Source organism: Perissodus microlepis, chromosome 7 (genome assembly GCF_051167445.1).
Source record: "Perissodus microlepis isolate ML-2025 ecotype Zambia chromosome 7, ASM5116744v1, whole genome shotgun sequence".
Classification (NCBI taxonomy): domain Eukaryota; kingdom Metazoa; phylum Chordata; class Actinopteri; order Cichliformes; family Cichlidae; genus Perissodus; species Perissodus microlepis.
In genome coordinates, this window is record NC_140467.1 from 24,305,777 (window position 1) to 24,325,987 (window position 20,211).

General features: G+C 39.5%; 1 protein-coding gene across 2 annotated transcripts in view; it reads left to right on the forward strand.

The window, feature by feature from the left end:
- Window positions 1-20,211, forward strand: part of LOC146383131 (metabotropic glutamate receptor 8-like) — a 120,715-nt gene that overhangs the window by 43,350 nt on the left and 57,154 nt on the right. For both annotated transcript variants that reach the window (XM_084934301.1, XM_084934302.1), the window contains exon 3: window positions 5,076-5,292. In XM_084934301.1, the coding sequence (XP_084790427.1) occupies window positions 5,076-5,292 (217 nt within the window). The remainder of the gene's footprint in view (window positions 1-5,075; window positions 5,293-20,211) is intronic.

The window sequence follows — 20,211 nt, forward strand, 5'->3', positions numbered from 1 at the left end:
TCACCTTCCTTCCATTTCCAGAGTGTAACATCCAACCATCTGTGTAAAATCCGAAATTCCCATGGTGTTGTTCAAAATGTGCTCTGGCACAATCATAAACATCGCTTGCTACTGAAAACAAGAAAAAAGCCGGTCCTGCAATGGGCTGAACCATTTGTTAATGGTGGAGGGGGGAACACTATGCAATATATTCAGTTTTAGCATTTATATTCACTGTTGACTGTAACTACGCTCAAACTGTTAATGCTATCTTATTTTAATAAACAACACTGTCATATGCAAAACTGGGGTGGCACTTGGGGTGGCAAGGGATCATTTTAGGGTGGCACTTGCCACCCCATGCCACCCTTCTAGATCCGCCCCTGGTAAGGTCAGAAAGTTGTATCAGATATCAATGACTTCGGGTCAATCCAGAGCCAATGCAATAAAGTCAGCAGTAGTATTGTGATGTTTTGTTAAAACTGATGATTACACTTCTGTGTTGAGAGAGAAATGAGTGCTTGGAACTGACCAGCAGGGTTTCCAAATAAGCTACTAACTAAAATTACAGCCCTTCAGCATAGCAAAGAGTCCTCCAAAAGCCACCAAAAGGACAAGAGAGTTTTTTGTCTGTGAGTCACTGCAATTTATTTAACACACATTTGGAAGGGGCCTCTTATTTCACAAACTGTAACACAGTAATCATTATTACTATTATTGTTATTATCATTGTAATTATTCTTATAAGTCAGTTTTATTCCCCACAAAGCTTGATCTATTTTTTCACCCTGCAGAGACCTTGTTATTATGTTTTTGTAAAAGCAAAAAGGCTTTGCTTACATGTATGATGCCAGTTGAATTTCTTGATGCTTTCATTAAACATTCAAGAAAGAACACTCTCATGGACCACCTGTTTTCCTTTGAAACTGCTCCACTCACCCTGCACCTAACAAGGTAAATTTGAGTAATTGGGGTACACAGGTGCAGAGGGAATGTAGCAGGAAGAGCTGCTGTTAGAGAGCAATTTGTATATTCATTAATATTCTATATTCATCAGTCTGCACAAAAACCCCAATGCAAACACACACACACACACACACACACACACACACACACACATATATATATATATATATATATATATATATATATATATATATATATATATATATATATGTATATGTGTGTATATATATATGTGTATATATATATGTGTGTATATATATATGTATATGTATATATGTATATGTATATGTATATCTATATATGTATGTATGTGTGTATATATATATATATATATGTGTATATATATATATATATATATATATATATATATATATACACACTACTGGTCAAAAGATTTAGAACACCCCAATTTTACCACTTATTCATTGCAATTCAAGTCATTCAAGTCCTATGTATAGCTTGAAATGGTACAAAGGTAAGTGGTGAATGGCCAGAGATTAGAAAAAGGTTACCCAAAACTGTAAAATATTGTACATTTCAGAATTATTAAAAAAAGTCTTTTTTCGGGGAACACAAAATGTGTTAACAATTTAAAGCTCTTCTGCAGCATTGGAGGCTGATCAAGCCTTGAGAGCTGGTGTTACTAATCCCTACAGGTGTTCCAACTTTTTGTCATTACTTACAAAACTCCCTCTATTTGTATAAAAGCAGTGCTGGAACACACTGTGGTACCATACCTTTGTGAGCATCAGTTAAACAGCGCAATGAGACATTAAACTGCATAATTTTCAATGCAAAACTGGAAATTTTGGGCCGTTCTAAAACTTTTGACTGATTCTGTATATGCAGTCCTGATCAAAATTTAAGACCACTTAAAAAATAGAAAAAAAATCATATATTACATGATTGGATCTTAACAAGGTTCCAAGTAGAGCTTCAACATGCAACAAGAAGAGTGAGACAAAACATTTTGTTAAGCATGAAATTCTCACTCCCATTTCTTCTTGTTGCATGTTGAAGCTTCACTTGGAACCTTGTTGAGATCCAATCATGTAATATATGATTTTTTTTTTTTCCTATTTTTCAAGTGGTTCTAAACTTTTGATTGGGACTGTATATTTTTTTCTATCAAGCCCAGGTCCTCTACCAGAGGCCTGGGAACTTGAGGGTACAATGCACAATATCTTTTGCTGCAAGCTTCTACAGTTCCTTTGGTATAGCTACATCTATCACTGCGGCTGTCTTCCTCTGCTTGTCCACCACTACTATGTCTGGTTGACCGATTTTTCCGTATGTATCTGAAAGTCCCACAGGACCTTAGCAGGGTCATTCTCAACCACCCACTTATAGGGGGTGTATCCCGTTTTGATCTAGGGACTTCCAAACTATACTGGGATGTTACTGGGTATACTATGCCATCTTGAACCCTGCAGTTATGTGCTGGATTGTCTCAGGGGCACAGCCTGGTGTGGTAGAGCCCAGTCTTTATGGATTTTGTGCTTAGAGCTCATTGATATGGTGCCATGATTAGTGCCTCTGTGCTGTGTCATTTTAATAAAAACAAGAAAGTTTAAGCAATGCAATACCAGGAGAGAAACTTTAAATCAGCTAATCACCAAAAAGGTGAAAAGGCCCTTTAAAGCAGGTATTAGTGTAACTGGTGCTGATGTTAATAACAGTATAATCATACAGAAAAGACATACTAGGGGCTCCTATGCAGCTTTGTTTCTTTGTCCCCAATTACAAGATGTTTTACTTCTCTCTGGAGCGTGTTATTGTTTTTTTTTTTTAGCTAATAATGGTTTCTTTCTTTGACATCTATTTACTTGAATCTTTTAAATCCTGCATTGTTTGAGCCTTAAAATGAAAACTTGGTTAAGAATTTTGCAACATACTGTAGGCCCTGTGAAAAGTTTATGCATATTAGTTTTATTTTATGCATTGGTATTTGTCAGTCTTGATTTAAAATGTATGATTTTTGTGCAGTACCTACATAGAAAATATTTCATTTCCCAAAGTCTGAAGGAAAACATGATGCAGAACGATTTATGTTTTAAATAATGTCTTGGAGTCGCTGTGTCCTTAACGTGACAGGTTGTTTTTCTGAGTTTCTGAATTGCTGACATTTCTCCCCGAAATTAATGAATTCCTTGTTGAATGGAAAATGTGGATCTCCACTATTAACTCCAGAAGAGAAAATGTAAATCCAGCTGTAGGATCACTGATATGGAAAATACAAAAAAGTTTTTTTTTTATTTTTTATGTTTTTTATTTTGTGTTGTACTTTTTATGATTCATATCAGCAATTAAAACATGCCTATTATCATTTCTGATAAACTATATTGAATGACTTCTATCAGAGTTGTAACTTAAATAAAAGTAACTGCATTTCTTTTTTATATTCTCCCTTCCTTTTTTTTTTTTTTTAGTTTCTTTTCAATATGAGCAGAACCTCAGGGATGTTCTTCATTTCTGCAGGAAATGTAGGCTCTGTAGTTCTGTAGGAAATAAACTTCAGCTTCTCTCTGATGTGTTAAACCTGCAGTGCTCTGATAGTGTCAGCTCTCAGACAGGGTTGCATTTACAGTACAGTGTTTAATTTGTAGACTGTCACTGAGCAAGTCAGGCTGAGTGACATTTGTGTTGCTGTTAGGCCCCCAGCTGTCTATCTTCCTCCCTCTTCCTTTCCCTCTGTGAATCCTGATGAGGTGTCCAGTGGTGCTCTGTTCAACACACTGAAGTTGAAATCAATCAGCTCTTCAATCTTTCTCTAAAGGACCATTATCCAGCCCCGGCAGGCCTGTTGGCCTGCCTACAGCAGGATCTATGACTTGATCTGCTTCTCTTTTTCACACCGTAAAGCTCACTAACTTGAATCTGACAGGAGTTGGAAGTTTGTTTAAATCTTAACAAATCAACTGTTAGATGTTTGAAAATGAATGTGGACAATATTTAACAGTCTGAGTAAAATCACTACTTTATTCCTCCATATCTTAATGGAGGTTCATAGTTCATAGTTTGATTTGTATGACTTCAGATGACTTCAATAAAAATAAATAAATAAACAAAAACACACATCCAAACTATTTCTCTGGCCTGAATACCCAATCTTCTGTTTTTACAATCAGTTCTATAAATTACGTTCTTGAGCAGTAAAATAAATTGCCAGTACCGCTTTTACCTGATTTTTCATAGATATTGTGGTGTCTCTTCTTTGCTTGTAAATTTATTTTATAAAAGATCAGTTGGTTCTTTGGCTATGATAAAATGAAGAAGTCCTTCAATTAAGAAAAACTTTTCTGGTCATTATTCAAAGTCATAATAAGAAGAGAAGGGGAAATGGATGTGAGCTGTTTTTTTTTCCTCATTGAGAGAGTCATATACATTTATGTTTATGACTCTCTCATATACATATATATATATTTTCTCCACTACTCTTTTGATAACTTCGATGGGTTAATTTTTGCATGTTTTTGTGAGCTACAGTATTTCTGTTTTTGAGATTGTCTGTCAGTTTGGATCTTCTATTCCTGAAATCTTCTCTTAGCCTTTTGCGCTGAAAGTTTTTCCATATATATTTTATTTGTTGTACAGCCAAGTTGTTCTTACATGCAAATGAATGAACAATTAAGAACATGTTGCAACTATTTTTCTAACAGATCTGTTATAGTTTCAGCTGGGAGAAGCACATTAGAAAAATGGTTAAGAAAATGTACAAACAAATAACACGGATACATATCATTTGATCAAGATGCTTAAGCATGACATATTATGGTTAAAAGTTTTCTATATCATCCTAAAATTATAGGACATGTTATGGTCTGTTTTATTAGTTTGCTTTTTGCAGTGTAATTTTGAGTTTTTCATGACTGATGTAATGGAAAGTTGCAATAAACTAAAACTGGCTTATATATCAGCCTTGCTGTAGCTCAAATGTTGTTGCAGTGCTGTTGATCCCAGTTTGACTAGAAACATCTTTGCAAAAGTATCAATCAGCAGATCAATAAGTTAGTAAGTTAAATCAGTGGTAGTTACTCAGAATACGACTGATTTACAGTGTGATCTAACATAGCCTGCATTATCCGTACTTCTATGGGTCTAGTGGTTTTAACCTTTCTGTTTCTCCACAGATTCCTCAGATCAGCTATGCCTCGACAGCTCCAGAGCTCAGTGACAACACACGCTATGACTTCTTCTCCCGTGTGGTTCCTCCTGACTCCTATCAGGCTCAGGCCATGCTAGACATTGTGACAGCGATGGGCTGGAACTACGTGTCCACCCTTGCCTCAGAGGGAAACTACGGCGAGAGCGGCGTTGATGCTTTTGTCCAGATTTCCAGAGAGTTGGGTAGGAAACTGTAAACAGATATACAGTTAATTCAAGTCAAAGTGAGATTTAAAAGTTTTTTATACTTTGGTACTGGAGAGAGATTAATTAAATATTGAACTTTTAAAACTAATTGAGTGAAATGGGACCAAAAGCTACTGATCTGATAAATTTGCTGCACTCTGTTGATGAATGAACAGAAGATGTCTTCTAACTGATTATTGATCTTATTATGCCAGAAGTTGACACATTTCTCCTTGACTGGTCACTGTGAGGTAATCAGGTTTGGCGCTTACTGAATAAAATGTTATCACATGGAGTTAAGCCCTTACATTAATTAATATAAACTTTTGAAATTAATCAGTGACCACATGTTTGATAGAGATTAGCATTTTGTTTGTATGTAGTTGTTCAATTCAATTTAATTGTTTCTGTTCTGTTTTGTTACTTAAATTAATCAGAGGCTGGGACTGGCTCTATCACACTTTGAATGATGACGGCTTATGATATGATTTAAACAGATGAGCTTGCAATGCTGGGCAGCCAGCTCTAGGAGTCTTGGTGTTTCCAAACTTCTTCCATTTATGGATAATAAATGATGAGGCCACTACGCTCATTGGAAAATGACGAAATTTTTCTGTATTCTTTCCCAGATCTGTACCTTGATAAAATCCTGTCTCAAAATTATAGAGACCTCATGGCTTGGTTTCTGCTCTGACATTCAAACTGTATCTGTATTTACTGAAAAACATAATTTACCACAGGTAGATTCCAATCAAGTTCTAGAAACATATGACAGATGATTGGTTGAAATAGGATGCACTTTCATCTTCCTAGCCACCTCTTCCTGCTTGTCTGGGGAAACACACAGAGGTGTTCCTAGGCCAGCCAAGAGATGTAATCTCTCCAGCAAGTCCTGGGTCTACAAGGGGGCCTCCTTCTGGTGGGACATTGCTATAACATCTCACCCAGGAGGCACCCAGGAGGTATCCTTTCAGATGCCCCAACCACCTCAACCTGCTCCTTTCAATGTGGGGGAGTTGCTGCTTTGCTTTTCTGAAGGGTGGATGGCCCTTGCCACTTTGTATCCACAGTCTGATTCTATTAGTAACTACCCAGAGCTTGTGATCATAGGTGAGAGCAGAGAGATACATCAACCAGTAAACTGAGAGCTTTGCTTTCATGCTCTTTTTATCACAACGGAATAATGCAACATCCACTTCTCTGCAGCCATGACCTGAATCCATCTGTCGATCTCCCACTCTCTTCTCCACTTACTCATGAACAAAACCCTGAGTTACTTAAACTCCCCCACTGTTGGCAGCAACTCATCCTTGACTTGGATTAGGCACTCAACCCCTTCATGGTTGAGGACTCAGACTTGGAGGTACTGATTCTCATTTCCACCGCTTCACATTCAGCTGTGCACCACTCAAATCTGAGCTGGAGGATACCATCTGATGAAGCATATAGAACCATATCATCTTCAAAAAGCGGAGAGATTCTGAGGTGGAAGCCTTCCACCACATGGCTACGCCAAGAAATTCTGTACATAAAAAGCATTAACAGAATCAGTGCCGGAGTTCAGCTTATACTGGGAACAACTTAATTTTCCCGACTTATTGCTGGCATGCAGAACGAGCTCCCACAATGTTTATATAGGAACTGAACGGTGTGTGGTGTTGGATGGGGTTAAATCTCCATATTTAGACTGTGATACAGGGGTTCCTCAAGGATCTGTTCTTGGGCCCTTATTGTTCTCTCTTTTTATCAATAACTTACCTGAAGTCTGTCCAAATATATTTGCTCAAATGTATGCGGATGAGGCAGTTATATATACGCAAGCAAATAGTGTCCAGCAGGTGGCAAAAGATCTTACAGCTGCTTTAGCATTAATGCATAGCTGGCTGGAGGACTCATGCCTAATGTTGAACACCTCAAAAACTGTCTGTATGTATTTTTCAAAACGCCCCTTAAACTTGAAGCAGTCAAACATATTCCTGGATGGAGTAGAGCTTGAATTAGCTCCAGAATTTAAATATCTTGGGGTGATTCTAAACCCAACATTATCCTTCAAGAGTCACATAAATAAAGTGTCCCAGGTACTTAAATTTAATAATCAAAATTTTAATCATATACGTAATAATTTAAATATGAATGTTGCAAAAACTTATTTTTACTCAATGATCATCTCTCATATGGACTATTGTTTGACGTCCTGGTCACTTGCTTGTCCAACAACACTTAAAACTATTGAAAACATTTATAAAAGAAGTTTAAAACTACTTGACAAAAAACCGACTTCCCACCACCACTGTCATGTGTTAAAAAAACATAAATTACTGAACTTCAATAACTTAGTGAAACTTAAAAGAGTGTGTTTAATATATAAAGTCTTACACTCCCTTGCTCCACCACCACTAAAGCAGTTCATTAGGCATAAAGAAAGCTCAGACAGGACCACTCGAGCTACAATCCGAGGAGACTTGTTTATACCCCACAGACGGACAGCATTTGGGCAGAACGTCCTCTCTGTTAAGGATGGCCATCTGTGGAACAGTCTTCCTCAACCCATTAGAGAATGCTCTACACTCAATTTGTTTAAGGCAAAGGTTAAAAACTGGTTATGGACAAATCAAGTGTGTGATCATGTATGAGTTGTATAGTTTTAATGTTTTATTTGGGAACAGAATGGTGTGTATGTGTAAGTTTGGTGATGGAGTTTTTATTATGAATGAATGATGAATTTTTATGAATTATTATGTCTATTTTTTTATGTTTAAGGACAACAGATGGAAATTAGCCTTTGGCTATAATCTGGCATGTTTACATTCATGTAATTTTTTTTTACATTTATGTTCATTAACATGCACTGTCCTAAATAAATAAATAAAAAAAAAATAATAATAATAATAGCAATGGACTAGACACCCCATACTCCCGAAACACCTCCCACAGAATACCCCACCCACACTATACATGTGTTCACATATACACACCATAGTGTATTGTTCTTCTTTGTTCTATTTGTATCTTATTTTGAGAAGGAAGGGGATTCATAGTTTATGTAGAATTTGGACCCAAAATACAGACTCCAAGACAGGTTTGAACAAATGAAAAAATTCACCTTTATTCAGGTCAGGCAGCAGGTCCTGGTGGCTGAAGCAAACAGGATTCAAAAGTAATCTGAAGCAGGTAATACGTGGGGAAAACACGCAGGCAGACAAACAGTACAACATGACAAAGAACTAAGGAAAACTAAGGGTTAAATATACACACAAGGTAATCGCGGAAAGAGACACAGCTGGGGAAAACAAGGCGTAGGTGAATAGAATCAATTAACAAGCAAGAGGGGAAGCAAAACTGAACATAATGCACATGAGATGAGAGGCCATTAAAATAACACAGGAAGCATAAACACTGAGATGGAGACTAAACAGATAAACTTGACAGACCAAAGTAAACAAAGACAAAAGTGACTATGAACATGGAAGACCTAACAGAAACAACGATTGGGCATGGGGAATATTGACATTTTCTGTTTGACAGAAACAGAGAGTCCAAAACTGAAAACACTGGGTGCAAAACCTGGATTTGTGACAAAGGGCACTCTGTTTATTATATGTCCAAAATGTCACAAACATACTTTGCTGATATTTATGATATGATATTCAAGCAAGCGCTGAATTAGTTCAGATTATAAGAGAAAATGCTATTTCTCTGTGCATGACTTACAGTAAAAAGAAGAACTATGACTAGAAAAAGTTCATTTAAATGTAATTACATTTTTCATTTTCCATCTGTCATGTATTCTGCTTTATCACCTTGTTGCTTTATTGCTGACACATTTATCTGGCTTTGCAACACTGCTGTAATCTCTGCGCCAATGACGGCAGCAGTACTAATGATGAAAAATGGCTGCGATGGAGGCTTTTAAAAGCATCTGATTAATAACTGTGCAGAGAGCAGCTGTGGCTCCTGTGTGGGCTCAGTGAGGTGTCATCTATGCTGCTGTTGTCACTGTGCAAACACACAATGCTGCACATGGAAATGGCTTCATTAACAGAGTGAATATGTATTTACAATACTGTGCAAAAGTCTCTTGCTTCCCCTGATTTCTTTATTTTTTGCTTGGAAAAAGGAAAATGGATGGAGCTATTTACTGAAATGTGCAGACATGAGTAGAAATACAGTATATAGGTAAAGAACAGTTTGTAACAAGCCTGAATCTCAGTAACGGGTATGACCACCTTTATGTTTTAAGTTCAACCTGAAATTTCAAGAAAGCTTGCTCGTAATTTCTTTGACCAGTCTTAGTTCTAGAATAGTTCTCCAGGCTTTCTCAACATGCAGTTCTTTGCATGTTTGTAACATCGTATTGCATAATTATTATAATAGGGACGGTATTATGTACTGGCAAGTACAGTGGTAAAACAATTCTTGTCATGAGGTTTGCACACATCTCAGGAGTAGATTGAACCCACTCCTCTTAGCAGAAACTCTCTAAATCCTTTAAGTGTTTTGGCGGGAACTTGGCACCCTGAAGCTTCACTTCCTTCAACAGACTTTCAATAAGGCTGAGGTCTGGAGACTTGGTAGGACACTCCATGACCTTAACATGGTTCCACTCCTTTGTTGGCATGGTTGTCTGTTTTGGGTTGTTGTCATGCTGGAAGACCCACACAAACCTGTCTTTAGTGTTCTGGTTGAAGGAGGAAGGTTCTGTTCCAAATTGTTACAGTACATGGTCACATCCCTTGGCCTGTCAATGTGGTGAAGTTGTTCTGTACCTTTAGTAGAGACACTTTAGCTGTTTCTATGCTAAACATTTTCAACTCTGTGCTTGACTGTGTGTGTTCTTTGGGTAACACTAAGCATTTCTCTTCCTCCAATCATGGGGGATCAAGTTGGTGCCAAAGAGCACAATTTTGATTTCATCTCAATTTTGAACACAGGAGTTTCTCCCAAGCTTTCTCTGAATTATTTAGGGGTTCACTCACAAACCTAAGATTGGTCTGTATGTGTGTTTTCATGAGAAAGGAGATGGGCAGCGCAAAATTTAAATCCATTCAGTGTTAATAATGGTGTTCTTGGTGACTGTGGTCTTGTTATTGAGATATTAATGGGAGCAATGTTAATCTTAATCAAAATAGCTTGTTATTATACTAATTTTACTCAATAACTTGCAAATCAATTTATAACTTTTATGAAAATGTTTGTTTTTTGGATTTTTAATTGATATTTTTTTCTCTGCCCATTAAAATTAAACTACCATAAAAATGTTCATTTCTCTAATGAAGGCTCTTATCCTGTTGATCTTGTATAGTTATAGGTTTTCCAAGATCCATGTGTGAGGCATTATTTCATAGCCTTTCTGGTAGTCAATCCAAGTAATGCTAACTTGGACCAGTCTGGTCCTACACTGTTGACTGACTCCTCTATCTACCAGTAGCTGGTGTTTTGCCCCCCCTGGTTTCTATGCCAATTCCTTTCTTGGCCCTGCTCATGTATTGAGCGACGTGACTTTTCACCTTAGCCCCTATGAAAGAGAAGAGGAAAGAAGTGTCTGTTGAAAGGAAAAAGAGAAAAGACAATGAAGGTGGTAAAAGTGGAAAGAGGTTTATCTCTGAGGTTACTCCCTGCACCCTGTAATGTGGTTTTCTCTGTGATTTGATGATCCAACTTCTGAGATATTGCCAGATGTTACTAATGTGGGTAACTTGAGGGCCATAGAGACCTGCTCAACTACAACATAACACAGGATTGCTGCCACGACCACCTTATGTAGTTTGTCTCCATGACAACAACTGCAGCTCTGACTGTAGCGTGGTGAGCAGTTCAGGGTCAGATTGATGAAACCCCCATCTCCCCCTTGAGTTGATGCCTTTACCAAACACTCATCAAGTGAGGATATTTGAATAATTGTTATTTAACAAAAGCAGAAATTGAAAAATCATCTGGCTTTAGGCTATCAGTGTCTTTTGTCTTTTCTACAGTACCTATAAAAGATTAATCTAGCCACAATGAACTATTTTCAAGCCTTGATTATTTAATTTCTTTTCTAAGCAGAAAACTCGCAAATTCTTTATTGAAAGAGAAAATCTGCACAGCCTTGGGAAAACCATGCAACCTCCAAACAGAAGGGTCTTGCCACAATTAAAAACTTGGACCTCCTTGCTATGACACAACAGTAGTGACTATATTTAGATCAGAGTGTGAAGTGCTAAGTTATATGGACTCATAGGCTCCATAGTAGTGACTCACGTTTGTAGTGAAACCTAGCAGACAGTTAGCAGTTACAGCTGCCGGTGTCAGCATCCAGCCAGCCAGTATAAAACGATCTTAAAATGTAAACTTTAAGCTTGGGGAACGTTAGAGAGAAAAATACTTTTTGTAGGAGCTGTAAATGTGCTTTTCTGCTGTAAAGTTGGGCATTTAAAGTGGCAGTCTATTCGGATTGACTCACTTTTGGGACCAGCCCAAAGTGATCATTAGAAGAACTGCAGTTTTTGGCACTTGATGCTGAGATCAGGCCTCTGTGAGGTTACTCAGTTGCTGTTATTTAACACTAGTTCAACATGCTGAAATTGAATATATGAATGTTGGACAATGCAACAGAATGTATGTTAAGAAAATCACAAGTGTCTGGTTTGAATTTTATCATGAAGTAATTAACAAAAAAGCAAGCTGATGATAATATTGTAAATTATACACAGAGAATGAATGAATGCATATTTCATTGTGTGGTTAGAAAATGAAAACCTTTAAAATCCAGAAAAACTTTAAAATAAAAAAATTCCTTCTATCTTCTTAATCTTTGTAAAAGTGTGACAGCTGGCAGATGGAGAGAGACTTTCCATCTGTAAGGCCACCAGCTGCTCTCCTGGGCTGCTGAGAGGTGCTTCCACTTCAGTGAATGATATTACATGACTCTAGGACAGAGGTAAGCAGGTAATTTTCCCAAGGGGCCACATGAGAAACTGGAACGGTTGTAGAAGGCCAGAGCAATAAGATGAACTCAGTTTTAATTGTATCTCTTCACAAACTGCTCTACTGGTAACAGTAAGCTAATACTCACAATTAGACAATGAAAAATATGAAACAAGAATAGTAAAAACAACATTTTATCACTATTCAGTCAACATTCCCCAACATTCCTGTTGTATTTCCTTTCATTCAGTATATTGCAAAAATGTGAAAAAATGTCTGCTTTGTTTTTCCAGTGAAATTCCTGATGTCCCACAATATCCTTGATCTGTGGAGTTGGGCAAATTCTCAAATGTTTCTTCTTTCTCAGAGCATGTTAGCGTAAACAGGTCAACCCAACACAACTCCCCACCAAGTAATGGCTTACTCTTTGGTTTGGTTGGGAATCACAAAACTGGTCTTGAATGCTCCATCCCTGGATAAAGCTCAGTAAAACGTCATTGTTGCTTTGGAGCTTTGCTAGGAAAGGTTCAGATGTTTAAAGCCGACCCTTGTCCTTTGTTATGTGTCTGTAATGGAATCCTGTAATTCACACAAGAGGCTGAAGCAACTAGTTTTTTATAGATGATTACATTTTAACCAAGGCCTTGGCTTCTGGCTCTACGTCTCACAGCTTCAATGACAAACTCTCAGCAAAGGAAAAATTTGCAATATGAACTAACCCTAACAGGCAGCTTAGATGTGTGCTTCTTCCTTTGTCCTGCAACCCAATGCTGAATTTTCACCTCTGCATCCCGACAGCTGTCTGCTGCTGCTGCATCCTTACTGCTCATTGTTACCACCAGAGCAAGCTACCCACAACTGTCACATGACGTGTTGAATGCGGACCCAAATAGAGACTCTAAGATAGAGTAGCATAAAGAAGCAACACAAAATCAAGGCAACAGGGGAAAACAAAGTCCAAAAATCCAAATGGGAAGTGGCAGAAAACGAAGTTCATAAATCAAAGCATGGGAAAACAGCTTACTAGTTATCTTTGCTTCCATCTTTGCTATCTGTGCTTTAAGATGCACATTTGAGAATTATACCAGGGAGTCAAATACTTTCTTTGTCAGAGGAGCCACAATATCCAGAGTTATACGTAGTAAACATGCTAAACTATTTACAAGATAATCGACCTCTGTGGGAGTAGTATTCAGGTAGCTGTTCTGCTCTGTGTTGGCACATAGCATGGAAGAAGATAACAGTGGAGCAATCCTTAAACTTATTTAAAGCACATTCAAAAAGGCATCTACTATCCCCATTGCTGTGAAACCCGTTACTGTGAATTTAAATGTTATTAGGAAATGATCCGACAAAACAGGGTTTTTAAGGAATACCGTTAAATGTACAGTTTCTATGCCATATGTCAGAACAAGATCTAGAGAGTGATGAAAGTGGTCGGTGGGTTCTTTTGCATTTTGAATTCTACATACATTTGAGTCTAATAGTAGAATAAATGCTCTGCTAAGCCTGTAGTTTTCAGTATTTCAGTATTTTGCTGAGGATATTACCACATCATTTAGCAAAGATATTGAGAGAATAACAGAACTGTTTTGATCTCTGACAGTGAAAAGCTGTTGTGCTTTCTTCAGTCTGTCACTGTCTCACCACCGTTCAGTTAATCCTGGAGCCTCCCCAACAGGAGAAGTGTGATCTTCCTGCTTTCTTTCAGTGGGAAATCATAGCTGTCAGCAGACTGAGTCCTATTTGAACTTATATCAGACTGAGATGACACCAACTGCCTCCAAAATGACATCCAGCTCAGAAGCTGTTAATTATGTGTTCATGTTCGAAACCTGCAAACAAGTGTTGGCTTAAAATGATTCTGCTGTAAAAAAATAAATAAATAAATAAAAAATAAAAAAGAGTACACTATATATAATGAATCGCTATAAAATGAGTAAACTTTAACAAGAGTTTTGTAATGTATTCTAAAATTTTCACAAGGTGTAATGATGTAAATTTGTTGTAATGAATAAATATCCAGCAGCTTCAGTCATCTTTCGAGGAAGCAAAGATGCAGATTTATCTGCTGTTTTTTCCTTGACTCAGGGTGAAAGTTTAGCATTTTAATAATGAAAAACTGTCACAAGAAAATATTATTTTTTGAATAGCAGCAGATATTTCCCCCCCCCCCTTCAGTTTTTAGTCAAATATAGTATAGTCCTCTGTGTATTTGTGTGCTTGCAGCAGATTAACTAGAGAAACTGATTGTTTGTATTTCCACTGGCTTTCTGTTGGATCAGCTGTGGAAAAACTCTGCTGTCGTTTTTCTTCTTCTGAAGTTTAAAATCCTGTACAAGATAATCTGCTTTTGTTTCTCTCAGTTCCCCATTTTCTTCTGTCTTCTCATCTGTATTTCTTTAGCCCTTAAACTTTTTTCTTTTTTTCCCATTCTACGGTATGGCATACATGCTTTCTGTTAATTATCTCCCTGTTAAATATATGGTTTTCACATTTGCTGTTGTCCAGTCATGGATGAAATGTGTTTTCTGACTTTTACCCTATTTTCTTATTATCACTCATTTATTTATTTTCACTTTTTCCTGAAGAGGAGTTTTTTTCATCCTTATGCTCTGCATGCAGTCAAAGGAGTGGATGAATATTTCATGGGAAGGGATTCCTCCACCTTTCCTCCCTTGAGAGGAGAGCATCTGCAGTTAGTAACTAACCTTTTCTCCAACACATAAAACAGTCCATTAGTGGCAGCCAGTCGGACACAGTGAGGTGAGGGGGAGGTGAAAGTCATTTGCACTAAGAAGGAAGGGTGTGTCATTTGGGAGCTTAGTCCCAGGATTTCAGTAAGAGGCTGCTGAAGTAACAGGACTGTTTACAGCAGAATTTTTAAGGACGCGAAAGAAGAAAAAAAATATTAAGAACAAAAACAGGAACAGCAAATTTCGAGATACTTTGGGGCTTTTACAGGTCTGGTGGAAGCTAAATTAGCTTTGATAGCTGTAGCTTACTGGTAGGAATTAGCAGCTGGATACCATTTGCTCTCAAGAAATCAAATGTTAGAAGATTAATAGACAAAGCTGAATTATAGAATATCATCACAGACCAAGTTGGCACAATAGCCCTTGGAGAATGTTGCATAGCTCAGATGATCTACAGAAAGATGCAGAAAAAGAAAATGCAAATGCAAAAAAAGGGGAAAGACTCATAGTAACTAAAGATATAAAAACAGTCCTCCAAATTCCTAAATCAGCTGCAAAGGGACATAAAACAATCTCAAGGAAAAACAAAATCAGTGGGGCTGGCTGCAGCTCAAGAGGTAGAGCAGGTCATTTGCTAATCAGAAGTTTGATGGTTCAGTCCCTGGCTACTGCAGTCTGCATGCCAAATACCGTTGGGCAAGATGCTAACCCTAAGTTGCACTCTGATGCATCCATCGGAGTGTGAATGTTAGACAGAGCACAGACACAGACAAGCAGTTAAAAAAATATATAGAAAAAAAATGTGCTTATGTGAATGAGGCAAGTTGTGTAAAGTGCTTTGCATGCTCAGAAAGTGTAGAAAGGTACTATGTAAGAACCAGCCCATTTACCATATTGAGGTATAATATCGGACATAGATGCAGCTTGGATAAATATCCCAGAATGTGCTTCTTAAAAAAAGACATTAGGCCCATTTAGAAGAAACTTGTAGCATCCTTACATTTCAACAAATCAGCGTATTTTCTTCATTTCCAGACACATAGAGCAACCATGAGAGGTATCACACAGGTCCTGACTGAGTCACAGTGATGAACTGTTGCTGTAGATTTCATCACAGCTTATGCTTGCACTGAAAGGACACACCAAACCCATGTCATCATGATGCTTGAGTCAGCAGCTGCAGTGTTTGAAAGGAAAAAGGAAGACACTAGAAGTAAAATGAGAGCTCAGCTATGTAGGAATTAAACATGACTGTCACCTGACTCTAGTTCTACCATCAAAGGATCATACCAACAGAAACATACTGCAGGTTTCTGGAATGCCAGAAACACCAAAGTTGTGTGCACAAAATTATTTCCAAGTTTGTAACCACTGTTCCTACAATGTTAAGTTTGCCTACATTGGTTGAATATAACTGACTTCACAATCAGATGTTAGAGTAATCTTATGAATAGTTTATCTGTCCTTAGCGATGGAATAAATGAATATAAATGTAGTAGTATGCCTTGCTATGTTTTGGTCTTCTGTCTTGTTCACGTGCTGCCTTTTGACTGTCTTTGGATAACATCTGAAAACCTCCAGCCCATTGATAATCTCCAGGAGAGCTAGGTTAGAAATAACAAGTTGCTTTTTTTTCTGGAAGTACAAAAAGCTTTTGTTGGTAGAAGTAAAAATGATAGTTTTATTGTTATATGCACATGCAGAGTTTGAGTTTATACTGTATAACGAAATTCTTATTTTACTGGAGTTCCTTCACACAGCACACATAAAAACAATCTAATATGATAAATAACATGAAATAAAACTTCTAACAATATTAAAATAAATGAGATTAAAAAAAATACAGCTAAAGTATAAGTAACAAATGCAAACAGAAAGGACACAGTAGTGGTGGGATTGAAGTGGGCACAGTGGCCTGGGAAAGGGACAGCTTGAAAATGTCTCCAAATATGTTAGCTAGCACCAATGAGCAGACTGAGCACATGTCTAGAAGGCCTTAAGATAAGGGCTTTGCTAATGCTGGGTTTAGGCTTTAAACTAGAGTTGCTTATTAGTTTCTCTTGTTTGTCAATCTTTGTACAAACCTTGTGTAAAGATTTTTCTTTCAGGCTTTGACTCTGTTTCAGTCAACCCCTTAAAGCCTTAAAGCCTTGTGCATCGAATATGATACATGAGTATTTGTATTGAGACTTCTACATAATCAGTGTAATTTTTTCCCTTGAAAAGGCCAAATAAATTGCACAAGCAATAAATTAATGTGTTTTTCAACAGACACTGGTGCAGGCTTTACAGGGTTAAGACCATCAAAGCATTTTTAAAGTCACAACAAACAGCAGGTCACCAGTGACTTGTTTGAGATAAAGACTAGAGTTTTGCTTATCTCTTGTTAGGATGTCGATGAACAATAGCAAATGGATTAAAGTAGATGACAGGAGACAGAGTTGAGGTGTAGACCAGCCGATTTATTCACCAATACTGAAGAATACACAAACATGACAAAATAAAATAAAATGATATGATGAACGAAGCATAGGTTAGCTCTAGCAGCAATCTGTAACATTAACTGGCAGCATTTTATAGACTACTGCTAACTAATCCTCAAGCCTACCACTGAATAGGGTTAGATATTGAACTAAAGTAATATACTAAATGCACTGAAAGGACACACCAAACCCATGTTTGGTGTAAATAAAATAAGATGGCGCGGCCACGTCCAGACGCCTTCCTGACCGCTCCGCTCCGACTATCCACTTTTCTTGTTTTTTTACTTATTTTTTGCTCTGGTTTACATCCCAAAATCCTCTAGTCTTATAGTATACGACAGCGGATCACTTGTAAACATCGGTGCCAAGATTGCACATCTAATCTTGAACACTTTTAAACCCGACCCTCCCTGGCCGCCAGAGATTCTACGCGGCGCGGAGAACAACAAAGGACGGGCCGCTCATCCGAGGCGCAGAACAAAGAAGCGCCAGGGGAAACGCGCTGGTATTAGGAACAGACTGAGACAGCAGGCGCATCGCACACCACTGCCCAGTATCCTACTGGCCAATGTACAATCCATGGAGAACAAGCTCGATGACCTAAGAGCAAGGGTCACCTTCCAACGTGACATGAGGGACTGCAACATTCTGTGCTTCACGGAGACATGGCTGACCCCCACCGTGCCGGACCAGGCCGTAACTCCGTCGGATTCATTCTTTGTGCTCCGCGCGGACAGAACGGCAGAGTCGAACAAAACCAAAGGTGGAGGAGTGTGTTTCATGGTAAACAGAAAGTGGTGTGATGCCAGGAGCATTTCTACTCTTTCCAGCGGCTGCTCGCCACATCTGGAGTTCCTGAGCATTAAGTGCCGCCCTTTCTATCTGCCCCGTGAGTTCACCTCGGTCATCGCCACGGTGGTCTACATCCCACCCCAAGCGGACACAGGTATGGCTTTGTCCGAATTACATGATGTGCTGAGCTCGCTTCAAAACAAGGACCCGGGCGCAGCCCTCATTGTAGCAGGAGACTTTAATAAAGCGAACCTCAGACAAGTCATGCCAAACTTTTACCAGCATGTCTCGTGTCCAACGAGAGGGGATCGAATTTTGGATCACTGCTACACGCCATACAAGCAGGGCTACAAAGCTGTCTCACACCCGGCTTTTGGGAAGTCTGACCACAACGCCATCTTTCTCATTCCCCAGTATAAACAAAACATACGGAGGGAAGACGTGACCACGAGGGAGGTAAAACGGTGGACTGCCCAATCAGAAGCTATGCTACAGGACGCACTCAACGACGTCGACTGGGACATGTTCAGAGCATGTGCAGTCGACATCAACGAGTTTACGGAAGTAGCAGTATGCTTCATCAATATGCTAGCAGAGGAGATTATCCCCACTGCGAGAGTCACCACATTCCCAAACCAGAAACCGTGGATGGACAGATCGATCCGCACTGCAGTAAACGCCAGGACCGCCTCCTACAACGCGGGTCTCGCCACTGGCGATATGAGCGCCTACAAAGCGGCCTCATACGGCGTGCGGCGCGCGGTGAGAGATGCCAAACGCCGGTACCGGGAACGTGTGGAGTCCCGCTTCCACCAGGGCGACACACGGAGTATGTGGCACGGACTACGCACCATTACGGACTACAAAGCCAGGGACACTGCGCCGATCAACGCCGACTCTGCATTCACCAACGAGCTGAATCAGTTCTACGCCCGTTTCGAGGTTAGCCAGGCGGCTAATGCTATCTACCGCCTGACTACCGAGGACAGTGACGTCATCAGCGAGAGACCGGTGACCAGCATCGCGGAGCATGACGTCCGAGCGGCATTGAGGAGAGTGAACACAAGGAAAGCGGCGGGGCCAGACGGCATCACCGGCCGTCTGCTGCGCTGCTGTGCTGACCAGCTAGCAGGTGTGTTCACTTACATCTTCAACGAGTCCCTGGCGAAGTCTGTGGTCCCCACATGCTTCAAAAGATCCACCATTATCCCTGTGCCCAAGAACAGCAAACCCTCATCCCTGAACGATTACCGGCCAGTTGCACTGACCTCGGTAGTAATGAAGGTGTTTGAGAGGCTGCTGAAGAACATCATCTCCTCCTCCATCCCAGACACCACAGATCCGCTGCAGTTTGCCAACAGATCCACAGAGGATGCCATCGCCCATGTCCTACACACCACTCTCAGCCACGTGGACAAGAAACAGGGTAACTATGTGCGAATGCTGTTTGTTGATTACAGTTCAGCGTTTAACACAATAGTGCCCTGCAGACTGTTCACAAAGCTCAGGGATCTGGGACTTAACAGCCGTCTGTGTGCATGGGTGTTGGACTTCCTCACTGGCAGAACTCAGGTGGTGAGGGTGGGTAGATGCGTCTCTAACAGCATCACCATCAACACAGGAGCACCTCAGGGATGTGTCCTCTCGCCACTGCTCTACTCCCTCTACACTTCAGACTGTGTGGCCACCCATGGCTCCAACACCATTGTGAAGTTTGCTGACGACACAGTGGTGTTGGGTGCCATCTCCAACAACGATGAGGCGGCCTACATGGATGAAGTGAAGAATCTGGCATCATGGTGCCAGGACAACCACCTCCAGCTGAACGTCGGCAAGACCAAGGAGCTGGTGGTGGACTTCAGAAGGGGTAAGCACAGAGACTACAAGCCCATTATCATCAATGGAGCTCCAGTGGAGAAGGTGCAGTCCTTCAAGTATCTTGGTGTCCACATCTCCTCAGACCTGACATGGGCTGCCCACATTCAGGTCCAGACCAAAAAGGCTAGGCAGCGCCTGTATCACCTACGACAACTGAGGAA